Below are 22,913 nucleotides of genomic sequence, written 5' to 3'. Positions count from 1 at the left end.
AATGATCTACCAATAATAAAAATGCTAAACATACATTTATTCATATATATGACTCTTCTCCTCTTCCTTATGGCCATTCCCATCAGGGGTCGCCACAGCAAATCAACCTTTCCCATCTATCCCTATTCTCTGTATCCTATTCTGTCACACAAACTAACACAAAATAAATCTTCTCTTTTACCTTCCTCTAGATCAGTGGTCCCCAACGCCCGGGTTGCAGACCGGTACCGGTCCATGGATCAATTGGTACCCGGCCGCCCAAGAATAATCAATTCTTTTCGTTGGATTTTTTATCTGAGTGTGAATTATCTTTATTTTGAAAAATCATTTGAGAAATGACCGGAATCTCTCGGTTACATCTCGGTCACTTGAGCGCCAAAACTGTAACCCACAAGCTAGTAAAATGAGTAAAAAACAGATGTCAAACGGAAAGTTTCTTTTCGAAGGGGAGAAGGTCTAGTGAAGAGACAGAAGAACAACTTCCAAGAAAAAGAAAGATTTTAACAGACGATACCAGGAGTTCTACTTGAAATGTGGATTTATCGTAACAGGTGATTCCCACAGAACAAGCCACTCTGCATAATTTGCGGCAATGAGGCACTGAAGCCTTCATTATACTCATGTTATGTTGTCGCAATGTTACGAGGAAGCTTCTAATAAAAGTGCATAAAAGTACACAGTGGGTTCACGTTTATTATTATAGTCGCAATATAACCAATCGATGACTACCACTGCAAATAAGAAGGGGCTCAGAGCTGACCCCTGATGCTGTCCCACCTCCACCTTGCCCGTCTCTGTCACACCAAAGCACACCTCAACACCGTCTCATAGCTCTTATACTTCGTCATACAATACCGTAGTTCCTCTCTTGGGACCCTGTCATATGCTTTTTCTTGGTCTACAAAGGCACAATGCCGTTCCCTCTGACCTTCTCTGTACTCCACCATCCATACATCCATCCATCCATCCATCCATCCATCCATCTTCTTCCGCTTATTTTGCACTCAGGGTCGCAGGGTACGCTGGAGCCTATCACAGCTGTCATCGGGCGAGAGGGAAGGGTACACCTTGGACTGATTGTGTACTCCACCAGTAATCTTAAAACAAATAATGCATATGTATTACTCTTTCTAGGCATGAAGCCATTCTGCTGGTCAGAATTGCTGATTTCTGATTTCCGTCTAGTTGCCACTACTGTTTCCCATAACTTCATTTTAGGGCTCATCAGCTTTATTCCTCTGTAATAACCATAACTCTGCTCATCTCTCTTAATCTTAAAAATTGGCACCAACACACTTCCTCTCAGGCATCCTCTCATTCTCCATGATAGTACTGAATTAGCTAACCAGGAACTCTAATACCACCACTACTAGACACCTCGTACCTCCACAGGTATATCATTAGGACCAACTCTCTTCCTGCTCTTCATCCTCCTCAATGGCCTCCTTCCTTTACCTTTTACTAATTTACTTTGTGGTCAAGAATAATCAGTTCCTCTACGTTGCTCACTTTCATTTTCCTCATAATCAGCTCTTCAAAATACTCTTATCATCTCCCCAACTATGGAATCATCCATGTATCATAATTCAAATTACATTGTATTAGTAGAATGCTTTTTCATTTTCCTGAATGGAGCAGCATATCATGACTCATAACTGAAACGAGTAATAAGTACTCTAAGTGTCATTTTCTTTTTCGTCTTCCAGACTCCTCATTCTGTGACTTAATCCAATTAAAAAGGCAAAATACATTTAAGATTTCATTGTCAAATCATACCTTGGCAGTTTTGTCAAATTTCAATTAGAAATACAAATTTGAAAATCAAATGCATTAGAAGAATGCTTTTTCTTGCACTGAATTGAATCAGCCAGGGCTGCATAATCAGGACAGTAGTGCTAGTATCCATGATCATCAATCATGGTGGAATGGTATTTGGATCAGGATCTCCATCTCCTGTATGTCAATCAAATGTCGACTGCCCAGTGGGGATGGATGATGGGCTGACAGCTTTTTATTTAATGACATGCAATTTACCTACACTAATGTATTGTAGGGTATTCTGTGGCTGGCAGTTCACTTGTTCTTAAATTGTCTCCTGTGTGCAGTAGAGTTTAGCTTGAGAGGCAGAGCTCTGCGATCCCCTCACTCTTCATGACTCAGATGGTGTACATGTTATTCAATATGTAGCATTTGTGGTAATTCTCAGTTGTGAAACCTATGGAGTTACTTAGTGAATATCCATGTTAAGAAATGTGATGCATTGCACACTTGAATTTGAAGTTCTTGTGAAATTTTGATGCTTTCATTTTATTGTAAATTCCTGTTAAAGGATTAGATTCTATTAGATTAGGGGTGCTGCGGGGTAACCACATGAGGAATGATAAATTTAGTGCTGTTATTCAGCCAATTGGAGCAATACTGTCATACTAGGTCCGCTTCAGGAGATACTCAAACAATAAGGGAGATTGTCAACTTCAACCACTGTGACATCATGTTTTTAGGGGGGCAATGGACAATAACTGGCCACCATGAAGAACATAGAACCCAAAATACTACCTAGCCTTGTATTTTTTCTTCCCTATCACATAATATATTCAGGAAGACTATTTCTGTATCCTCTGTCCAACTGAGAAATGTTTTCTTTTACAAAGGTGTTTCATGTGTATCTGTGCCTGTATGCATGTGTGAACACAGGTGAGCTTGGCCTTGCGTATAGCTGCCATCAGAATCCATATTCTCATCTTCCTTCTTAGCCAGAGAGCTTTCTGTTACACCACTGTGTTTGCGTGTTATTTTAAAATTGTTGTGAGTGTGCCCATTTAATTTTGAGTTTGTACATGATTTAATGTTCTTGTATACTTTGCTCTGCATACGTGCTCATGTTTTTGATCATGGTGAATGTATATTTGCCCCGCTTTCCCCACTGATGTAATCATTCCTTTCAGATCTATGAACGTCTACAGCACTATGAAGAGGGCAAACCTTACCCTGTCTTGGACAATGCGTCAACTGTTGCTGGACAGGTAAGGCATTATGTGGTTGCAAATCATTTTAGCTGATAGATAAAATAGAAAAAAATATTGTATAATGTGGGACTGAACCATATACCGATATGCTAGAGATGTAGATGTTGAGGTTCTTTTTGGGAGTGACGCTGGATGGATAGGATCAGGAATGACTTCACGAGAGGGACAGCAGATGTTAGATGATTCAGAGTCCATTGTGTATACGGCTATAAACGTTCCATCGGGGCATGAGAGCTCACCTTTTTTACCTGTCTTCTCGTCAAGAAAATGTGGTCAATCATGTTGAGAGACCAGTTGATTAATTCCATTTTGGGTTTTGGACGAAATGCGGAGAGGTTCGGCTAGCTCAGACAGAGACAGCACAAGACAAAGAGCAGTAAGCAGGACAAATAAGGACAGGGAGGGAGAGAATGACGTGTCCACCTTCGTTGAGAGACAGAAGAAGCCAGTTTAGCGTCCCCAATTAGAGAGTTTAAAAGTTGGCATTTGACTTTGATGTTTTTGTCATAAATATAATGCCACAAATAAAATCAGGGCCAGAGAAAGTGATTTACTTAACAGTATCTGTCTAACCAAGCATGTGACCTACTCTGATCTACATGTAGTGTCCATGCAACACCTGTGCGAAACCTAAAAACTAGCATGGTATGGGGTTGTGAGGAGTAAAAGTACCTATTGTTGATGTCCGGTTTTGGTGAAATCCCTGGACTTTATATTCCAATCAAGTAATACAAAGGCTTGGGAATAACAAAAGATAAACAGAAAAGCCAGAATTTAAATGCATATCAACGTATTATTTCTTCTTGTTTGTCAACTTAGTTTTATTTATGTAAATAAGCAGTTACTAGATAATGGAGGATTGAAAAATACATCACTTGCAGATTTTTTTTCTTTTTTCAAAATTGCGCTGGAAGATAGCAGCCTTTCGCAGCAGCTCCAACTCTTTTTACCCCTCTTTCTTCTCTTTCTGTATTTATTTATTTACCTATCTATTCCTCTTTGTGTGTGAGACTGGATACTGTTTTTTCAGCACACTGTGTTCTCTTAGCAACTTTGGAGAAAAACGATCACATATTCTCAGCAGGAACTTCTACACGGGAAAGCAGCTGGACTCCCTGCTGTGCGCATCCCCGATGAGCTATGGAGGAGCACCCGCCGGGTGGCACAAGGGTGAGAGAGCAGACCGAGAGAGACAGGAGATGCAAGTCCTTCCTTCCCCTGGTTATCATGTAGAACATGAGGCCGCTTGCCAACAAATCAGATGAACTGGAAATCCTTGTCGACAGCCAGCATGTCTACAGGGAATGTAGCATACTGTGCTTTAAAGAGACATGGCTACAGGTGAGCACACCAGACAGTGCTGTAACTCTGCCTGGCTTCATGCTGATATGCATGAAACGGGGTAGGCAGAGTGGTAAGAAGAGAGGAGGGAGGCTTGCTGTCTTTGTCGACAGTAAACGATGCAACCCTGGCTATATCACAATGAAGTTCCCTGTGTGCATCCCTGATGTTGAGCTCGTGGCAGTAGGACTTCGTCCTACTACCTACTGAATGAGTTGTCACAGACCATTCTGGTGCTCCTTTATGTTCCTCCATCTGCGCCAGAGACGTCATCCACTCAGCAATCACGGATCTCAATCTTTTCGAACAAGACTTTGGTGAGGACATTTTGGGTCACTCTATTTGGATAACAGACAACATAAAATTCTGTGAGGACAACTTAGTCCAATCCAACAACCTCCATTGTTTCAATAACAACATGCCATGGATTGACAAGGACATCATAGGCCTTCTCAGCAAGAAGATAGCCTTCATGGCTCAGGACCACCAGACCCTCAGGGCTGTCCAGAGGGAGCCGAGGAGGAAGCTGTGGGAGGCAAAACTCAACTTTAAGAAGGTTGACTCCAAGATGGAGCTGGGCAAAACAAAAGTGGTTTGGAGGGAAGTTCTGAAGATGACAGGCTGTGGGAAAGTCACACCTGGAGCTAAAGGTGGCCCTGAATTTGCTGCAGAGTCAAAGCTTTTCTTCAATAGGTTTGACACACTGGTGAACTCTGACTGCTCTGACACTGACCCTTTCATACCTTTGCCATAGGCTCTGCCCCTCCCCACCCCATCAACACCTTGCCTCCCACCATCCCCCGCCCTCTGCCCACCAGCAGCGTCTAAGGATAGCCCCCTTGCCCACCTTGCCATCTCCTCAAACTTGGACACAACTACTACCCCACCCCCGCCCATCAGCAGCTGTCACCGACAACCTCCCCCCATGTCTATGGAGGTTCCCAGTCGTCCAAGTCATGGTTAGTTCTTGTGAAGTCTTGATGTGGTGACTTGGCTTGGATTTCTTCACCTGGGGAAGTTTCACCCTTCATCCGAGAGGCTTCTTCAGCTCAAAACTGGGGAGGCCTCTCGTATGGGGGCTGGGGCATCTTTGGGTGGGGGGCTTCGAGTCTGGTTGCCGTGATAGGAGATTTACCCCTGAACACAGACTTAGCCACTACCAACGCCCCCTCCCCTGCCCACCAGCAGGTTCCCCAGAAAGCCAAGTCATGAAGTCATTTCAGAGGCTTGTACTTTGCACCTGAAGGAATAGCTATCTGCTTTCCTGAACCCTCTGAAATTTGTGTACAGGCAGCAAAAAGGTGTGGAAGATGCAATCATATTTGTCACACAAAACAGAGGTTCTCTAATGACCCTTCCATCATTGGGCGCATCAACGATGATGATGAAAAGGAGTACTGAGGTCTGATTGTGAGCTTTGTTGAGTGGAGCAACCTGAACCACCTTCTACTCAACAGTTCCCAGACCAAGGAGGTGGTTGTTGACTTTAGGAAGTATCGGAGGAGACATGTACCAATCACCATCCAAGGTGAGAAGGTGGAGATGATAGGCTTCTACAAGTACCTCGAGGTTGATATTAACAATAAACTGGACTGGTCACATGACACAGATGCACTCTACAGGAAAAGTGAGGGCAGGATGCTCTTCCTGAGGAGACTGAGGGTGTTTGGTGTCTGTCATGGGCTCCTCAAGATCTTTTACTAGTCTATGATAGCCAGCGCACTCTTTTTTGCAAGTGTGCTGGTTGGGCGGCACAGGACTTGTGAGGTTAGTAGGCTCAAGCTGGTGAAGAAACCCTGCGTGGTTGTGGGACCGAACTTGGACAATCTTTAATTGATAGCAGTGGGGAGGGTGAAGGATAAACTGGGAGCTATCCTTTACAATCCTTCCCACCCTTTGCATGATGAACTGTGGCTGATAGGAAGCTCATCCAGCCAAAAGCTCAACCCACCCCGGTGCAGAACCGAACGCTTCAGACACTCCTTTGTGCCCATGGCCATCAGATTGTATAACAGCAGTTTGGAAAGCACACAATTCTGACCGGCCATAGGTGCATCAGTGCTACCACTACCTCACTTATTCACACATGTCATGTCCTCATGACTCTGATATCTATTTTTATCCTTCTTGTTGTCATTCCATTCTCATCCTGTTATTCTCTTTTTATCTTTGCTTTTGTCATTCTGTTGTCCATTTTTATCCTTATTGTCGTCATCCTTTTAATTTTCTCTTTTATTTATATGTATATTCATATTTATTGTTGCGCTGTTGTGACAAAAGAATTTCCCCAATGGGGATGAATAAAATACTATCTTATCTCTTAATAGGAATTAAAGGTTCTGTTTCTCTCTGTGCAAATGGTCTGCTGGTCCAAATTTTTGTTAACACTCAAGACATCCATAGACTCCTACCTATAAGGCTTTTCTTCCCTTTGCATAAAATATTTCTTTTTCAAAAATTCTTTGTTAAAATTACATACTTTCAAATGTAAGCTTCCTGTTAAATGCTCCTCAAAGTTCCCCCCAGGAAAGAAATACCCTTTATTGTCACATTCAATGATACACACAGCACAACATCAGCAAAATTTGACACTGCATTTAACCCCTCATGGATGAACCATGAGCAGAGGGCAGCTAATGAGCAGCACCGGAGGAGCAGTGTCTTGCTCAACACTACAACTGGCTAGGAGGAGTGTAGGAATTAAACCAGGAATGTTTGGTTCCAAGGCGTAACAAAAGCTCCGAGGCGATGTATCAAAGGTTGTCTCCACAATCTCAAGTTTCCTTTCTTTAGTTGAACGGAAAGGTAGGAAAATTGATCAAGGAGCTCTGGGGTGTATTTTCTAGCAGACTTTACCAAAAATAAGATAATGCTGCAACCTGTGTTTATGCGAGCCAAGTTAATCTCATAGATTGGGACTGCCACTTATCATATTGAGTAGTAGCACCAGTCCTGTTTAACATGCTGGAAAAAAGTTGTTGTATCATGTTCATATTGAGGCATGTGGGTGGGAGGAAAATACTATCTTTAGTAAATAAAATTTCTCTTTAGTTTTCAATACAAAGGAAATACAGTAACTAAATTTGATTTATTTTATTCCACCACATTTTTTCAGTGATGGATTTCAGTGAGTCATAATTTGGCTGAACTTAAACACTAAATGATTGTTGACACTGTCTATTTTCTAAAGAATCCCCTGTCCATTAAAGACAAGGATTTATGTTTTTAATTAAATGCAATTCAAGATTTTTCTGCTAGGGGCGCACTATTTTGGTCAGAGTAGAAGACAAGCCGCATCACTGCGACAGACCAATCAGCAGACGTTATCAATGGGCCATCTGCTGCTTGTTACAACGTTGTTTTTACCCTGTTCTCTACTTCCCTGCCACTCCCTCTTTAGCCAAAATGTCATTATCCAAACAGAGATAAGTAGACAAAGAGTGTAGAATTTTCAAAGAAAAATGGACTACGTCGTATTTATTTACGGAGATGCACGGGACACCTTTGTGCTTGGTGTGTTTGCAACAAGTTTCGGTATTTAAAGAATATAATATTCGGCGCCACTACGAGACTATCACAGCGAAAAATAAGACAGCTTGCAAAGACAACTGAGAAGAGATAAGATCAACGAATTGCTGGCGGAAACAGCAGTCCACTTTCACCGGTAGTCGAGAAATCAGTGAAGCAGCAGCAAAAGCCAGCTACCTAAGTGCTAGCGAAAATGTGCAATTTGATGCTAGTCACCAGCTTCTCTTCAAAAGAGTATGGTGAAATTCTACTGTCCATGCAACTCCATGCATTTTCAGTATGTATTGTATGTGTATGCACGTTTCATGTATGAAGTTTAAACATTTACAGGGCAGGTGAATACTTTCTTCCTTTCACATTTAATAGCACTCTCTCTAGTTTGTAAGGTGTAGCAGGGATTCAATGTAGATTTTATATGCACATGTGTAAATGGTTTAAAAATCACTTTCTTTATAAGTCTCGTTTAATCTTAAAGTGCATTATTATATTTTTCCGTACCAATTACTTGTGAAAGTTTTGTGCCTTTGTACGATCAGTGGGATCTGTTGCAATGCATACATGTGAATGATAAAAGTAAATAAAGATAAAATTACACGTTTGGCTAAGGAAATATTAGATGTTTCATGAAATGTTTTGTAAAAGGATTGTTCATTAAATTCCAAGATTTTCCTAATGTCCTTGTACTTTTTTACACCAAAAAAAGAGGAGAGACATGATATTCGGTTATTTGTTGCTGAGTATGCTATAATTTTAATGGTCCGGCCCACTTGATATCTACCTAGGCCAGGGATCGGCAACCCGTGGCTCCGGAGCCGCATGCGGCTCTTTCATCTTTACACTGCGGCTCTGAGTGGCTTGGGAAAATAAATTATAAATATTTAATTGAAGAATATTTCATTTGTGTTAATTCCTTTTTTTAACTTTTAGTTCTAAGTTGGAAGATTATTGTGATCTTGAAATATTACATAAAATTATATTTATTATTTTTCGCTGCTCAAAATAACGTCACACTCGCGGAAGCCGGTATACCCGCCAGTCGGTAAAGTCCCGATTTGCAGACGCTGTGCGCAGAAGTTCAGGAGCAGAGGTCCCATAAACCAGGTAAAATAAATATTTATGAAGATATTTTGAAAATATTTATTTTTTATTGTTTACTGACACTGATTTTTTCCCGATATATTTTTAAAATTCAGGTCAAGGCTCCGCTAAATGCTCTAAAAGCCCAAAGCTCAAAATGACTTCGCTACATAAATAAAATCTAATTTTTTCTGTAATATTTTATGAATTTCAGAAGCAACACACTTCACACTTGTTTATACAAAGTGTAAAGGTAATAAAAAGCAATACATACTGTGGTACCTTTATTTTAGACGTCAAAAAGCAATTGCGGCTCCCAATGTTTTCTTTTCCGAGGAAACCGGGTCTAAATGGCTCTTTGGGTGTCACGGGTTGCCGACCTCTGACCTAGGCTGTATGTGGCCCGCAATAAGAAATGAGTTTGACACCCCTACTTCAGGATGTTCTGCTGACACTATTGTATCTTAGAAACCATACTTAGAATTAATTGAAAACTTCTAATCATTAAGTGACATAGTGTGTTTGCTTTCTGAGTATATCTCCAGGGATTTGAGAAAGCTATACAATATTATACATATAAAATTAGATTAGATCAGATTCAACTTTATTGTCATTACACATGTAAGATACAGAGTAACAACATGCAGTTAGCAACTTATCATTAGCCGAAAAAGCAGAAATGCATATGTACAGAATGTGCTGTATTTACTGAAAAATGCAGTATTATTACATTACTATTATTATAGTTATACTATCTATTATACTATTATTATTATTACAATTTTCTTACATATATACATACAGATTAAACTGTAAATACAGCATCTTCTTCTATTCTGTTGCTATGGTAAGCAAATTGGTTTGGGACAAGTTTGGCGGGCAGATATTCTTTGAGGTGTGCCAGGACCAGTCGCCCAAAGTACTTCATCACTATGGAAGTTAGTGCCATTGGGCAGTAGTCATTCAGGCACTTTGGAGAGGAATGCTTTGGCACTGGCACTATAAAGGTGGTTTTTAAGCATATGGTACTACTTCTTGGGCCAGAGACAGGTTGAAGATGTCTGTAAATGCCATGAAGGCAAGCAGCCTTGCGTGCGTTGATACGGCTCAGGGCTTTCTGTACATCTGTGTGTGAGAGAGTGAGTAGCTGGTGGTCATCTGAGGGCTTGATCTTAATAGCTTTCCCCTTATTGTCCTTATCAAAGCGAGCATATAAATTATTCAGCACTTTAAGGAAGGACACATCCATGGTAGTTAATGAGGTGTTGCTGCTCATGTAATCTTTGATGGCCTGGATGCCTGGATCTTTGTGTGCAGGAGTCACACTTCCCTGTTCATCCATGGCTTCTGATTTGGTATGTGGTAATCTGTTTCTCTGCTGTGACACTGCCAGTTGCGGTGTTGATATCTTCCACTGCTGGTTGAGTGTAAGAGTCAATGTCTATGTGAGAGCCACAGGTAGCCTGAGAGGCAAACATACTCCAGTCTGTCTTCAAACCTATCCCCGAGTACAGAGTCTACACCCGCTGCCCACACCTTAATGGACTTGACTGTTGGTTTCACGAATATGATGAGTGGTGAGGACTTGCGGGTGAGATGCAAAGAGAGGTGATCAGACTGACCCGGGGGGGGGGGGGGGGGGGGGGTCGCCTTGTAGGTTCCAGGGATGTTGGTGTAGACATGGTCAAGGGTTTTGTCCCTTCTAGTGTGGCAGAAGACATGTTGATGGAATTTAGGAAGTACTGTCCTAAGGTTGATGTGGTTAAAGTTGCCTGCTTCAATAAATGCAGCCTCTGGTTGTGCAGTTTGTTGTTTGCTGATGGCTGTGTGAAGTTCAGCCACAGCAAGCTTGGAGTCGGCATCTGGTGGTATATAAGCAGCTGTTAATATTGTTGAAGTAAACTCCCTCGACAGATAAAATGGTCTACATTTAGCCATGAGTAACTCTAGTTTAGCTGACCAGTGTCTACCAACAGTGACAGAGTTCTTGCACCAAGCCTTGTCAACATAAATACACAAACCTCCACCCCTTTGTATTACCGTCTGCTGTGTTATCCGTTCAAAGAGTGTGGTGCCCGACTAGTTCGATTGCAATGTTGGGTATTTTGTCAGTTAGACATGTTTCAGTGGATACCATGATGTTACAGTCCATGATCCTTTGTGGTTGGTAATCCGAAGTCGAAAATGCTGGGAACGGAGAGTCGGTGTGGTGTTCGCTGTAGCTTGGCTCTCAGTCCTCCACGCTTACCTCGCCTTTCTTTACAGTATCTGCATGTTGGTGCAGGCAATAGAGGTGATGAAGAAGTGATGGGCAGATTTGGTATCCAAGATATGAATGCAGAGGGACTGATGGTGGCAGACTTTGCAAAAAGGAAGGAAATGACTATAGTGAACACTATTTTTCCAGAAAAGAAATAAATATAGGGTAACTTATAAGAGCGGAGGTAGGAGCACGAAGGTAGAATATGTCTTATATTAAAAAGGTAAAATGAAAGAGATCAGTGACTGCAAAATAGTTGTAGCTGAGAGTGTAGCCAGACAGCATAGAATGTTGGTTTGTAAGATGACTCTGGTGACAAGGAAGATCAAGAGGACAAAGTGGTGGAATCTGAAAAGGGAGGAGTGTTGCATGGTTTTCAGAGAGGAGTTGAGAAAGGGTCTGGGGGGTTAGGGAGAGCTTCCAGATGACAAGACAACTACAGGTAATGTGATTGGGGAGACAGGTTGGAGAGTACTTGGTGTGTCATCTGGAAGGAAAGTAGATAATGAGACTTGGTGGTGCAATAAGGAAGTGCAGGAGAATATATGGAGAAAGGGGTTAGCAAAGAAGAAGTGGGACACTGAGAGAACTGAAGAGAACAGACAAGAATACAGAGAAATACAGCCTAAGGCAAAGATAGAGGTAGCAAAGGCAAAACAAAGGGTGTATGATGACTTGTATGCTCGGTTGGACAGTAAGGAGGGAGAGAATGATCTATGCAGGTTGGCAAAACAGAGAGATTGAACGTATGTACATCAGGTCCGGGTGATCAAGGATAGAGAGGAGAAATGTATTGGCAGATGCTAGAAGAGTGATAGGAAGATGAAAAGAGTACTTTGCAGAGCTGATGAATGAGGGAAATGAAAGTGAGGGAACGATAGATGAGTTGAGTATAGTAGACCACAAAGTAGCAGAGATTAGTAAAAGTGAAGTGAGGAAGGCATTGTAGAGGCTAAAGTGTGGAAAGGCAGTGGGTCCTGATGATATAACAGTGGCATGGAAATGTCTTGGAGAGGCAGGGGTAGAGTTTCTGGCTAGATTATTCAACAGGTTCTTAGAGAGTTAGAAGATGAGTGAGGCAGAATAACTACAGAGGGGATAAAGGTGATGAGCCATACAATGAAGATATGGGAAAGAGTAGAGGAAACTAGACTGAGAGCAGAAGTCTGCATTTGTGAACAGTAGTATGGCTTCATGCCTAGAGAGAGTACTACAGATGCAGTATTTGCGTTGAGAGTCATAATAGAGGAAAACAGAGAAGGTCAGAGGAAGCTGAACTGTGCTTTTGTAGACCTAAAACAAAGCACACGACAGGGTGCCAAGAGAGGAGCTCTGGTATTGTATGAGGAAGTCTGATGTAGCAGAGAAGTATGTTGAAGTATGAAGTATGGACATGTATGCTAGCTGTGAGACATTGGTACGGTGTGCTGTAGGGGTAACAGAGAAGTTCAAGGTGGAGGTGGGACTCCACCAGGGATCAGCTCTGAGCCCCTTCTTGTTTGCAGCGGTGATGGACAGACTGACAGATGAGGTTAGACAGGAATCTCCATGGACCATCATCTTTACAGATGACATTGCGATCTGTAGTGAGAGGTTGAGGAATATCTGGAGAGGTGCAGTTATGCTCCTTAAGGGACAGGAATGAAAGTTAGCCGCAGCAAGACAGAATATATGTGTGTGAAATAAGAGAAACAGGGGTGAAACGGTGAGGACAGGGAATGGAGATCAAGAAGCTGGAGGATTTCAAGTACTTAGGGCCAACAGTCCAGGAAAAGTGGAGAGTGTTGAAAAAAGGTAAAGAAACAGGTTCAAGCAGGTTTGAATGGATGGGCAAAAGTGTCAGGGGTGTTGTGCAATAGAAAATCATCAGCCCAAATGAAAGGAAAGGTGCTTAAGACTGTGGTTGGACTGGCGATGCTTTATAGTTTGGAAACCGTGGCACTGAAGAAAAGACAGGAGGCATAGTTGGAGGTTGCCCACATGGAGATGCTGAGGTTCTGTTTGGGAGTGTAGACAGATGGTGGAGGAGATCACCAGGAAGACCAAAGAGAAGATTTATTGTTGCAGTGATAGAGGATATGAGGTCAGTTGGTGAGAGAAAGGGGGATACCGAAAATTGGGTTAGATGGAAAAGGTTGATTTGTTGTTGCCGACCCCTGAAGGGAAAAGCCGAAAGGAGAATAAGACTTTAAATGCCTTTCTGCCGATACACATATTTCTGATTTTGAATGACTTGGATATGTAAAATAAGGTCTTAGGGAACTGCACAATTATATTTTTCTATACCAAAATCTGAGACATTCAATAAATAGGTATAGCATATTAAGTGTATTAAAGTGGAAAAAAAAATGCCCATAAACATTTCCCTTTCAAATATATCATAATTCCATCAACCTAAAAAACCTACAGCATTTGAACCTGTGGTTTAAGGATAAACGCACACAGGTTATGATTTGAATTTTGATCTCAGCAACCGTATTTCATTGTCAAATTTCCAGTTGGTGCATTAAGAGATGTGCTGATACATTGACAGGGCTCTAAGAGCAATCCATATTTTTCATTTATCACAACAAATGAGAAATAATTTAAGAAGAAGAAATTTGAAAAAATTGACCACTGCATTTAACCCTTCTTGGATTAACCATGAGCAGAAGGCAGTTAATGAGGAGCACCAGGGGAGCAGATGAGCAGTTAGGAGTTTAATGTCTTGCTCAACAACATGACGATGAAATCGACAGTCTAGTACAGTGTTTCCCATTCACTGTGCCGCAGCACATTAGTGTGCTGTGAGAGATCATCAGGTGTGCTGTGGAAAAATGCCCCCTTTCACCTGATTGGCCCCAAAATTATTTATTCAAAGCAAATAATGTGTCTTCATATGTCTTTCTATTTGGGAAGCATGCAGTGACAGGCAGAACAATTAAATGCTCTTACACTAGATGGCAACAGGAAGTGAATTAACATGGGTAAAATGTTTGCCGGACTATTGAGTGCACCTGAATATAAGTTGTGCCTTCTAAAAATAAATAAGTAATTATATGTGTACATATATAGGCCGCGCTTGTATATAACCTGCGGGTGTCCATGAGATATTTACAAATAAATATGTGAAACAGAATTTTTTTTTTCAATTTTTATTAAATACATACGGGTAATGGCCACAAATAAGTACTTGAAATGCTTTTTTTCGAACAGTGCCTGTAACACGGCTGATGAAAAAGATTGATAATGAATAACACAAGGAAAAGTCCATCTTTTCATTTTCTATCCCACTTTGTCCTCCTCCAGCTAATCGCTAGCTTCATCTTCCTTCTGCGCAATAAAACCATAAAAGTTGTCTTATCAGTGTCGAAATTGAATTGCCTCAGAATTTCATGGTAATTTCATTGGGTCGATGTGACGAGGCATGATGTTTTCGCAAGTCATGTTCTGGTGGCGTGATGCTCATTGGCCCCCTAAAAAATCAAGAAATTAGCTGCCTCGTTGTTTAATCCACGGTGGTGAAACCGTTTATAAAAAGTAGCAGTTTATAATCTGAAAATTACGGTATGCTTCTCAGACTGCAGATTAATTACTGATGCTTTGAGGTAGACAGCAGCAGTGATGCGGAATGGTTAAATATTTTAAAAGAAAAAGCACTCAATTAGGACCCACTGGTCTTGAAGAACAGTCTGACCCAGATGAAGGCCTAAGTAGTAGTGGCCAGAAGAAAGTAAAATAGGTGAACTCAAGACAATACAATGAAAGTTATATTGCATTTCCTGAGTTCCTGCAAGAATATCAGCTTTATATCAGCTCAACATAACAGCGCCAGATTTCACACTGAGTCAGTAAATTGAGATTACAGTTTCATTCTATTTAATTAAAAACATTTTTGATAGATTTATTTGGTGGTGTGCTGTGTGATTTTTCTAATGTAAAATATGCGCCATGGCTCAAAAGAGGTTGGGAAACACTGGGCAACAAGGAGCACAGTAATCGAAACCAGGAATGTTCAATTCCAAGGCTGCTCTAACCCCCTGGAAATGTCGCCCCCAGTTTGTTTGCTTAGTTTATTTTGTTTGCTTGTGTTTACTGACACTTTTATCTTTGGACCGTGGATAACAATTCATATCTAACATGGCATAATACAATTTTCCTCTACCATTAACTTTTAGCATCTGTGTTGGACCTGATGTCTTGTTTTGCAACTTTTAGTGCTGTATACTTTACTTCTTACTTGTTTAGTTGCATGCTTTTCCAGACATGTTCATATCTTTAGCTGTTGAAGATCTTATTAGGAACTTGCTGTCAAATTTCTGAAACCTGTCCTGGTTCTTTCATTGAGTCACCTCTCTGAGGTGTAATGCGATTTCTTGGGCAACTAAACATTTTTCAGTAGCACTTTTGTCTTGTAGCTCAAGACCCATGTTAAATTTCCAATGACCATAGTTTTTAGGTCATCCTCCGATTTACACAATGCTGTAAATCAAGAAAAGGAGATGGACGTGTTATACATAACCTCCTTTCATTACAGTCAGTGAGGATAACCCTTGAAAGAGAAATTAGAAATTTATGTGATGGCAATTATAACTTGTTGTGTGTGTGTGTGTGTGTGTGTGTGTGTGTGTGTGTGTGTGTGTGTGTGTGTGTGTGTGTGTGTGTGTGTGTGTGTGTGTGTGTGTGTGTGTGTGTTTGAGAGAGAGAGACAGAGAGAGAGAGAGAGAGAGAGAATAGCTGGATGAAATAAAAATTCATACCATCTTGAAGTAATGGTGGTAATAGCTGTTCCAAGTTGACCCATTTTTTAAAATAAATATTTTTGGAGGGGAAATTTACATGTACACCTTTTTGTTTTCCTAGTGTTGTCATTTTATTGTACAGATATGAAGATATTGTCTAAAGAAAGAATTTCTCCTTTCCAGCTGTCCGAGGAGCTTAAATTGGAATCTGCCAATAAAGAAATTGGAGAACTAATCAGGCTGTTAGCCAATCCCCACATGAAGGTTAGTTACTTTCCTGTTCAAAAATTTTGCTGGGAACTTGACATATTATTTACTGAGCATTCTCATGTACCACAATCACATCTTATTGTAGTGCTATTTTAATTTTTGTCAAGTGCTGTCTAAAGATGACATAATAGTCTTTCTAAAAGACCAAAATATACACCCTGTTTTTTTTTTTATATTTTAACTTTGGCTACTGACCTTTTTACCACATGAAAGTACATCCTTTCTTCTTCTTCCTCCTCTTCTTTCAGCTTTTCCCTTCAGGGGTCGCCACAGCGAATCAACTTTCTCCATCTAACCCTATTCTCTGTATCCTCCTCTTTCACACCAACTACCTTCATATCCTCTCTCACTACATCCATAAATCTTCTCTTTGGTCTTCCTCAGCTCCAATTCCAGCATCTGTCTACCGATATATTCTCAATCCCTCGTTTACACATGGCTGAACCATCTCAGTCTGGCTTCTCTGACCTTCTCTCCAAAACATGTAACATGTGCTGTTCGTCTGATAGACTCATTCCCGATCCTATCCATCCTGGTCACTCCCAAAGAGAACCTCAACATCTTCATCTCTGCAACCTCTAGTTCTGCCTGCTGTCTTTTGGTCATTGTAACTGTTTCTAGGCCATAAAGCATCGCTGGTCTCACCACTGTCTTGTACACCTTTCCTTTTATTCTGGCCGATAGGCTTCTATCACATAGTACCCCTGACACTTTTCTCCACCCATTCCAACCTGCTTGGACCCGTCTTTTCACCTCTTTTCCACACTCTCCGTTGCTCTGGACTGTTGACCCCAAGTACCTGAAATCCTCCAGTTTTTTGATCTCCACCCCCTGTAGCTTCACCGTTCCACCCGAGTTCCCCTCATTCTTCTTCTTCTTCTTCTTTCGGCTTTTTCCCGTCAGGGGTCGCCACAGCGAGTCAACTTTCTCCATCTAACCCTACTCTCTGTATCCTCCTCTCTCACACCAACTACCTTCATATCCTCTCTCACTACGTCCATAAATCTTCTCTTTGGTCTTCCTCGAGACCTCTTGCCTGGCAGCTCCAGTTCCAGCATCCGTCTACCAATATATTCTCTATCCCTTCTCTGTACATGACCCAACCATCTCAGTCTGGCTTCTCTGACCTTCTCTCCAAAACATCGAACATATGCCGTCCCTCTGATAGACTCGTTCCTGATCCTATCCATCCTGGTCACTCCCAAAGAGAACCTCAACATCTTCATCTCTGCAACCTCTAGTTCTGCCTGCTGTCTTTTGGTCATTGAAACAGTTTCTAGTCCATACATCATCGCTGGTCTCACCACTGTCTTGTACACCTTTCCTTTCATTCTGGCTGAAAGTCTTCTATCACATAGAACCCCTGACACTTGTCTCCATTCATTCCAACCTGCTTGGACCCGTCTCTTCACCTCCTTTCCGCACTCTCCGTTTCACACACATATATTCTGTCTTGCTTTGACTAACTTTCATTCCTCTCCTTTCCAGAGCATACCTCCACCTCTAGATTTTCCCAACCTGTTCCCTGCGCTCAATACAGATCACAATGTCATCTGCAAACATCATGGTCTATGGGGATTCCTGTGTAACCTCATCTGTCAGCCTGTTCATCACCACTGGAAACAAGAAGGGGCTCAGAGCTGATCCCTGATGGAGTCCCACCTCCACCTTGAACTTCTCAGATACCCCTACAGCACACCGCACCACTGTCCCACAGCTAACATACCAGTCCTGCACCAGTCTACCATACTTCTATGCAACTCCAGATTTCATCATACAACACCAGAGCTCCTCTCTTAGCACCCTATCGTATGCTTTGTTTTAGGTATACAAAAACACAATGCAGCTCCCTCTGGCCTTCTCTGTACTTCTTTATTCGCATTCTCAATGCAAATACTGCATCTGTAGTACTCTTTCTAGGCATGAAGCCATACTCCTGTTCACATATGCAGACTTCTGCTCTCAGTCTAGTTTCCACTACTCTTTCCCATAAGTTAATTGTATGGCTCCCTTTATAGTGTCCGCAATTCTGCACATCCCCTTTATTCTTAAAAATAGGCACCATCACACTTGGTCTCCATTCTTCAAGCATCTTCTCACTCTCTAAGATCCTGATGAACAATCGAATCAGAAACTCTACCACTGCCTCTACTGGGCACTTCCACACCTCCACAGATATATCATCAGAATCAACTGCTTTTCCACTCATCATCCTCTGCAATGCCTTCCTTACTTCACTTTAAATAATTTGTGCTACTTTGTGGTCTACAGTAGTCACGTCTTCTACCCTCTCCTCTCTTTCATTTCATTTCCTGTCTGTTCTCTTCAGTCCTTTCAGCATCCCACTTCGTCTTTGCTAACCGATTTCTCTGTATATACTCCTGCACTTCCTCATTATAAGTCTCCTTATATACTTTCCTTCCAGATTACACACCAAGTACTCCTCTACCTGTCTCCATGATAACACTAAATGTTATTGTCCAGTCATCTTGGAGCTCTCCCTGACCACCCAGACCCTTCTCAACTCCTCCCTGAAAACTATACAACACTCCTCCCTTTTCAGCTTCCACCACTTTGTCCTCTGCTATGCCTCTGTCTTGCTACACTCTCACCTCCAACTACTTTGCAGTCACTGATCTCTTTCAGATTACCTTGTCTATAAAAGGTGTAGTCTACCTGCGTGCTCCTACCTCCGCTCTTATAATTATCCTTTCCTTTCTTTTTCCTTTTTTTTTTCATTACAGCCATTTTTCATTTTCGTATTCTTTTTCTAGGTCTACGAAAACAAAATGCAGCTCCCTCTGACCTTCTCTGTGCTTCTATTAGCATTCTCAAAGCAAATACTGTATATGTAGAACTCTTTCTAGGCATGAAGCCATACTGCCATTCACAAATAGTGACTTCTGCTCTCAGTCTAGTTTCCATTACTCATTCGCATAACGTCATTGTATGGCTAATCAACTTCATCCCTCTGTAGTTGCCGCAATTTTGGACATCCCCCTTATTCTTAAAAATGGGAACCATCACACTTTGTCTCCATTCTTCAGGCATTTTCTCACTCTAAGATTCTGTTGAATAATCTAGTCAAACTTTATTGCTGCCTCTCCTAGACACCTCCACAGGTATCAGGACCAACTGCCTTTCCAATCGTCATCCTCTTCAATGCCTTCCTCACTTCACTTTTACTAATCTGTGCTACTTTGTGGTCTACAATTGTCTCTTCTTCTACCCTTGCCTCTCATTTTCAACATTCATCAGCTCTTCAAAGTACTCTTTCCATCGTCCCATCACTCTTCTAGCATCTTTTAATAAATTTCCCTCTATCTTTAATCACCCGGACCTGTTGTGCATTCTTTCCATCTTTATCTCTGTTTTGCAAACCTGTATAGATCATTCTCTCCCTCTTTACTTTCCAACCGAGCATACAGGTCATCATATGCTCTTTGTTTTGCCTTTGCTACCTCTATCTTTACCTTATGTTGTATCTCCTTGTACTCCCGTCTGTTATCTTCAGCCCTCTCAGCATACCACTTCTTCGCCAACCGGTTTCTCTGTATATCCTCCTGCATTTCCTCATTCCACCACCGAGTCTCCTCATCTACTTTCCTTCCAGTTGACACACCAAGTACTCTTCTACCTGTCTTCCTGATCACACTAGTTGTTGTTGTCAAGTCATCTGGAAGCTCTCCCTGACCACCCAGACCCTTCTCAACTCCTCCCTGAAAACCATACAACACTCCTTCCTTTTCAGCTTCTCCCACTTTGTCCTCTGCTATGCCTCTGTCTTGCTACACTCTCACCTCCAACTACTTTGCAGACACTGATCTCTTTCAGGTTACCTTGTATAAAGAAGATGTAGTCTACCTGCATGCTCCTACCGCCGCTCTTAAAGTTACCCTATGTTCCTGTTTTTTAAGGGAAAAAAAGTGTTCACTACAGCCATTTCCATCCTTTTTGCAAAATCTACCACCATCTGTCCCTCTGTGTTCCTTTCCTGTATACCAAATCTGTCCCTCACTTCTTCATCCCCTCTATTGCCTTCACCAACATGGCCATTGGAGTCTACTCCAATTACCACTCTCTCATTTCTGGGAATATTCTGCATCACTTCATCTAACTCATTCCAGAACTTCTCCTTCTCTTCAGATTCACATCCCACCTGCGGGGCATAGCCACTAACAACATAGAACATCACACTTTCAATTTCCAATTCAGACTCATAAGTCTATCTGACATTCTTTTCCCCTCTAGTACGTTCCTAACAAACTCCTCCTTTAAGATACTCAATTTCCTCCTACTCAATTTCTCTTCCTGTCAGTACCCTAATAGTACAACTTAAAGCCCACCCCTAAGCTTTTGGTCTTACTACCTTTCCACCTGGTCTCCTGGACACACAGAATAATTACCTTGCTTCTCTGCATCATTTCGACCAACTCTCTACCTTTTCCTCTTATAGTCCCAATATTCAAAGTTCCTACTCTCAGTCCCAGGCTCTTTCCTTTCCTCCTCTCACGCCCTCCTCCTCTTCTTCTTGTCCTTTTTCTTTGACTCACAGTAGCCCAATTTTCACTGGTACCCTGTAGGTCATCAGTACCAATGGCGGTCGTTGTTAACCCGGTCCTCGATCGATCTGGTATGATATGGTTATGGTTGACGCGCATATTTGGTTTTGGCAAAAGTTTTACGCCGGATGCCCTTCCTGATGCAACCCTCTGCATTTATCGGGGCTTGGGACCAGCTCAGGGTGACACTGCTCCATGCCCCCTCCCCACCCCCCCACTAAAGGCAGGCTTTGGGAGACACGGCTGCATTGCAGTACTTTCCCTCTGTTTAAGATATAATTTATTGAGGTTGTAATATTATTTATTTATTATGTATATTATTCATTTTGCTTTACGTACATAACAAAGTTAAATATGTTACCAAACCAATTGTGTTTTTTTTTCTGCCTTCTGTCTTTCCCTCTCCTTCTTCTAGGGCCTTCTATTGGTTCATGACACAATTGCACAGAAAAACTATGACCCTGAGTTACCTCCGCTGCCTGAAGAAATTGAAGATGATGAAGAGTCTGTGAAGATCATAAGACTGGTTAAAAACAAGGAACCTCTTGTAGGTTTGTTTTTAGTCAGGGTTAGGGTTAGTGTCTGAAAAATGGATGAGCCTAATGTATCAGTTGGGTCTTTCGCAAATGCTCAATACATATGGCCAAAAGTATTCACTCACCTGCCTTGATTGGCATACGAACTTAAGTGACATCCCATTCCTAATTCATAGGGTGCAATATAACATCAGTCTACCCTTTGCAGCTATAACAGCTTCAGCTCTTCTGGAAAGGCTGTCCACAAGATTCAAGAGTGTGTTTCTGGGAGTTTTTGACCATTCCTCCAGAAACGCATTTGTGAGGTCATGTACTGATGTTTAATGTGAAGGCCTGGCTCTCAGTCGCCACTCTAATTCATCCCAAAGGAGGTCTATCAGGTTGAGGTCAAGACTCTGTGCAGGCCAGTCAAGTTCATTCATACCAGACTCTGTCATCCATGTCTTTACGGACCTTACTTTGTGCATTGTTGCACAGTCATGGTGGAAAAGGAAGGGGCCAGCTCCAAACTGTTCCCACAAAGTTGGGAGCACGGAATGGCTCAAAATGTGTTGGCATGCTGAAGCTTTCAGAATTCCTTTCACTGGAACTAAGAGGCCAAGCCTAGCTTCTGAGAAAACAACCCCAAATCATAATCCCCCCTCCACCAAACTTCACATTTGGCACAATGCAGTCAGACAAGAACCATTTTCCTGGCAGCTACCATACCCAGACTCATCCATCAGATTTCCAGATGGAGAAGCGTGATTTGTCAGTCCAGAGAACGCGTCTCCACTGCTCTAGAGACCAGTGGTGGCGTGCTTTAGACTACTGCATCCAACGCTTTGCATTGATGTATGGCTTAGATGCAGCTGCTTGGCCATGGAAACCCATTCTATGAAGCTCTCTGTGCACTGTTCTTGAGCTACTCTAAAGGCCACATGAAGTTTGAAGGTCTGTAGTGGGTATTTGTGGAAAGATGCCAACCTCTTTGCATTATGCGGCTCAGTATCTGCGGACCCTGCGCCGTCAGTTTATGTGGCCTACCGCTTCGTAGCTGAGTTGCTGACGTTCCCAAACACTTCCATGTTCTCATAATACAGCTGACAGTTGACTGTGGAATATTTGGGAGTGAGGAAATTTCCCAACTGGATCTGTTGTACAGGTGGCATCTTATCACAGTTCCTGGCAAGAATTCAGTAGAGATTCAGACAAAATGTCTTAGAAATGCTGCCCCAAGAGTGTAAACGGTAATGTACTCCTTGTATTTGCTGGTCCCATGCAGATGGTTGTGTCAGGATGGTTTGAATTCCTAGATTTATAGAATTCCTCTGAATTCCTCCCGTCTGACACCCTCAGCAGGTTCGTGGGGGTAGCTGGGAGTTCACCCAACCAGTCTACATATACTCAGGGGATTTAGGGAAGGCATTTGACCATGTCTCACGTGGATTCCTGTGTGGGGTGCTGCAGACCATTGGGTACCGGATGCTGTGATACATGCTGTTCAGTCCTCGCATAAAAGGTGCCAGAGCTTGGTCCATATTGCAGGCATTGTGTTATATTTGTTTCTGGTGAGGGTTTGACTTTGACAAGCTGCCCTTTGTCACTGATCA

General features: G+C 42.0%; 1 protein-coding gene across 9 annotated transcripts in view; it reads left to right on the top strand.

Moving 5' to 3' along the window:
• Positions 1-22,913, top strand: part of mpp7a (MAGUK p55 scaffold protein 7a) — a 155,609-nt gene that overhangs the window by 56,733 nt on the left and 75,963 nt on the right. For 7 of the 9 annotated variants that reach the window (XM_086151601.1, XM_086151604.1, XM_086151595.1 and 4 more), the window contains exons 4-6: positions 2,946-3,023; positions 16,137-16,217; positions 21,201-21,332. In XM_086151601.1, coding sequence (XP_086007727.1) covers positions 2,946-3,023; positions 16,137-16,217; positions 21,201-21,332 — 291 coding nt within the window. The remainder of the gene's footprint in view (positions 1-2,945; positions 3,024-16,136; positions 16,218-21,200; positions 21,333-22,913) is intronic. The other 2 variants (XM_086151598.1, XM_086151602.1) reach the window with 2 other exon arrangements.

The sequence above is a fragment of the Fistularia commersonii genome, chromosome 8, assembly GCF_037954325.1.
Source record: "Fistularia commersonii isolate RoL2024-O1a breed Wild chromosome 8, RoL_Fcom_v1.0, whole genome shotgun sequence".
Lineage (NCBI taxonomy): Eukaryota > Metazoa > Chordata > Actinopteri > Syngnathiformes > Fistulariidae > Fistularia > Fistularia commersonii.
This window is presented reverse-complemented; position numbering and strand designations above follow the sequence as displayed.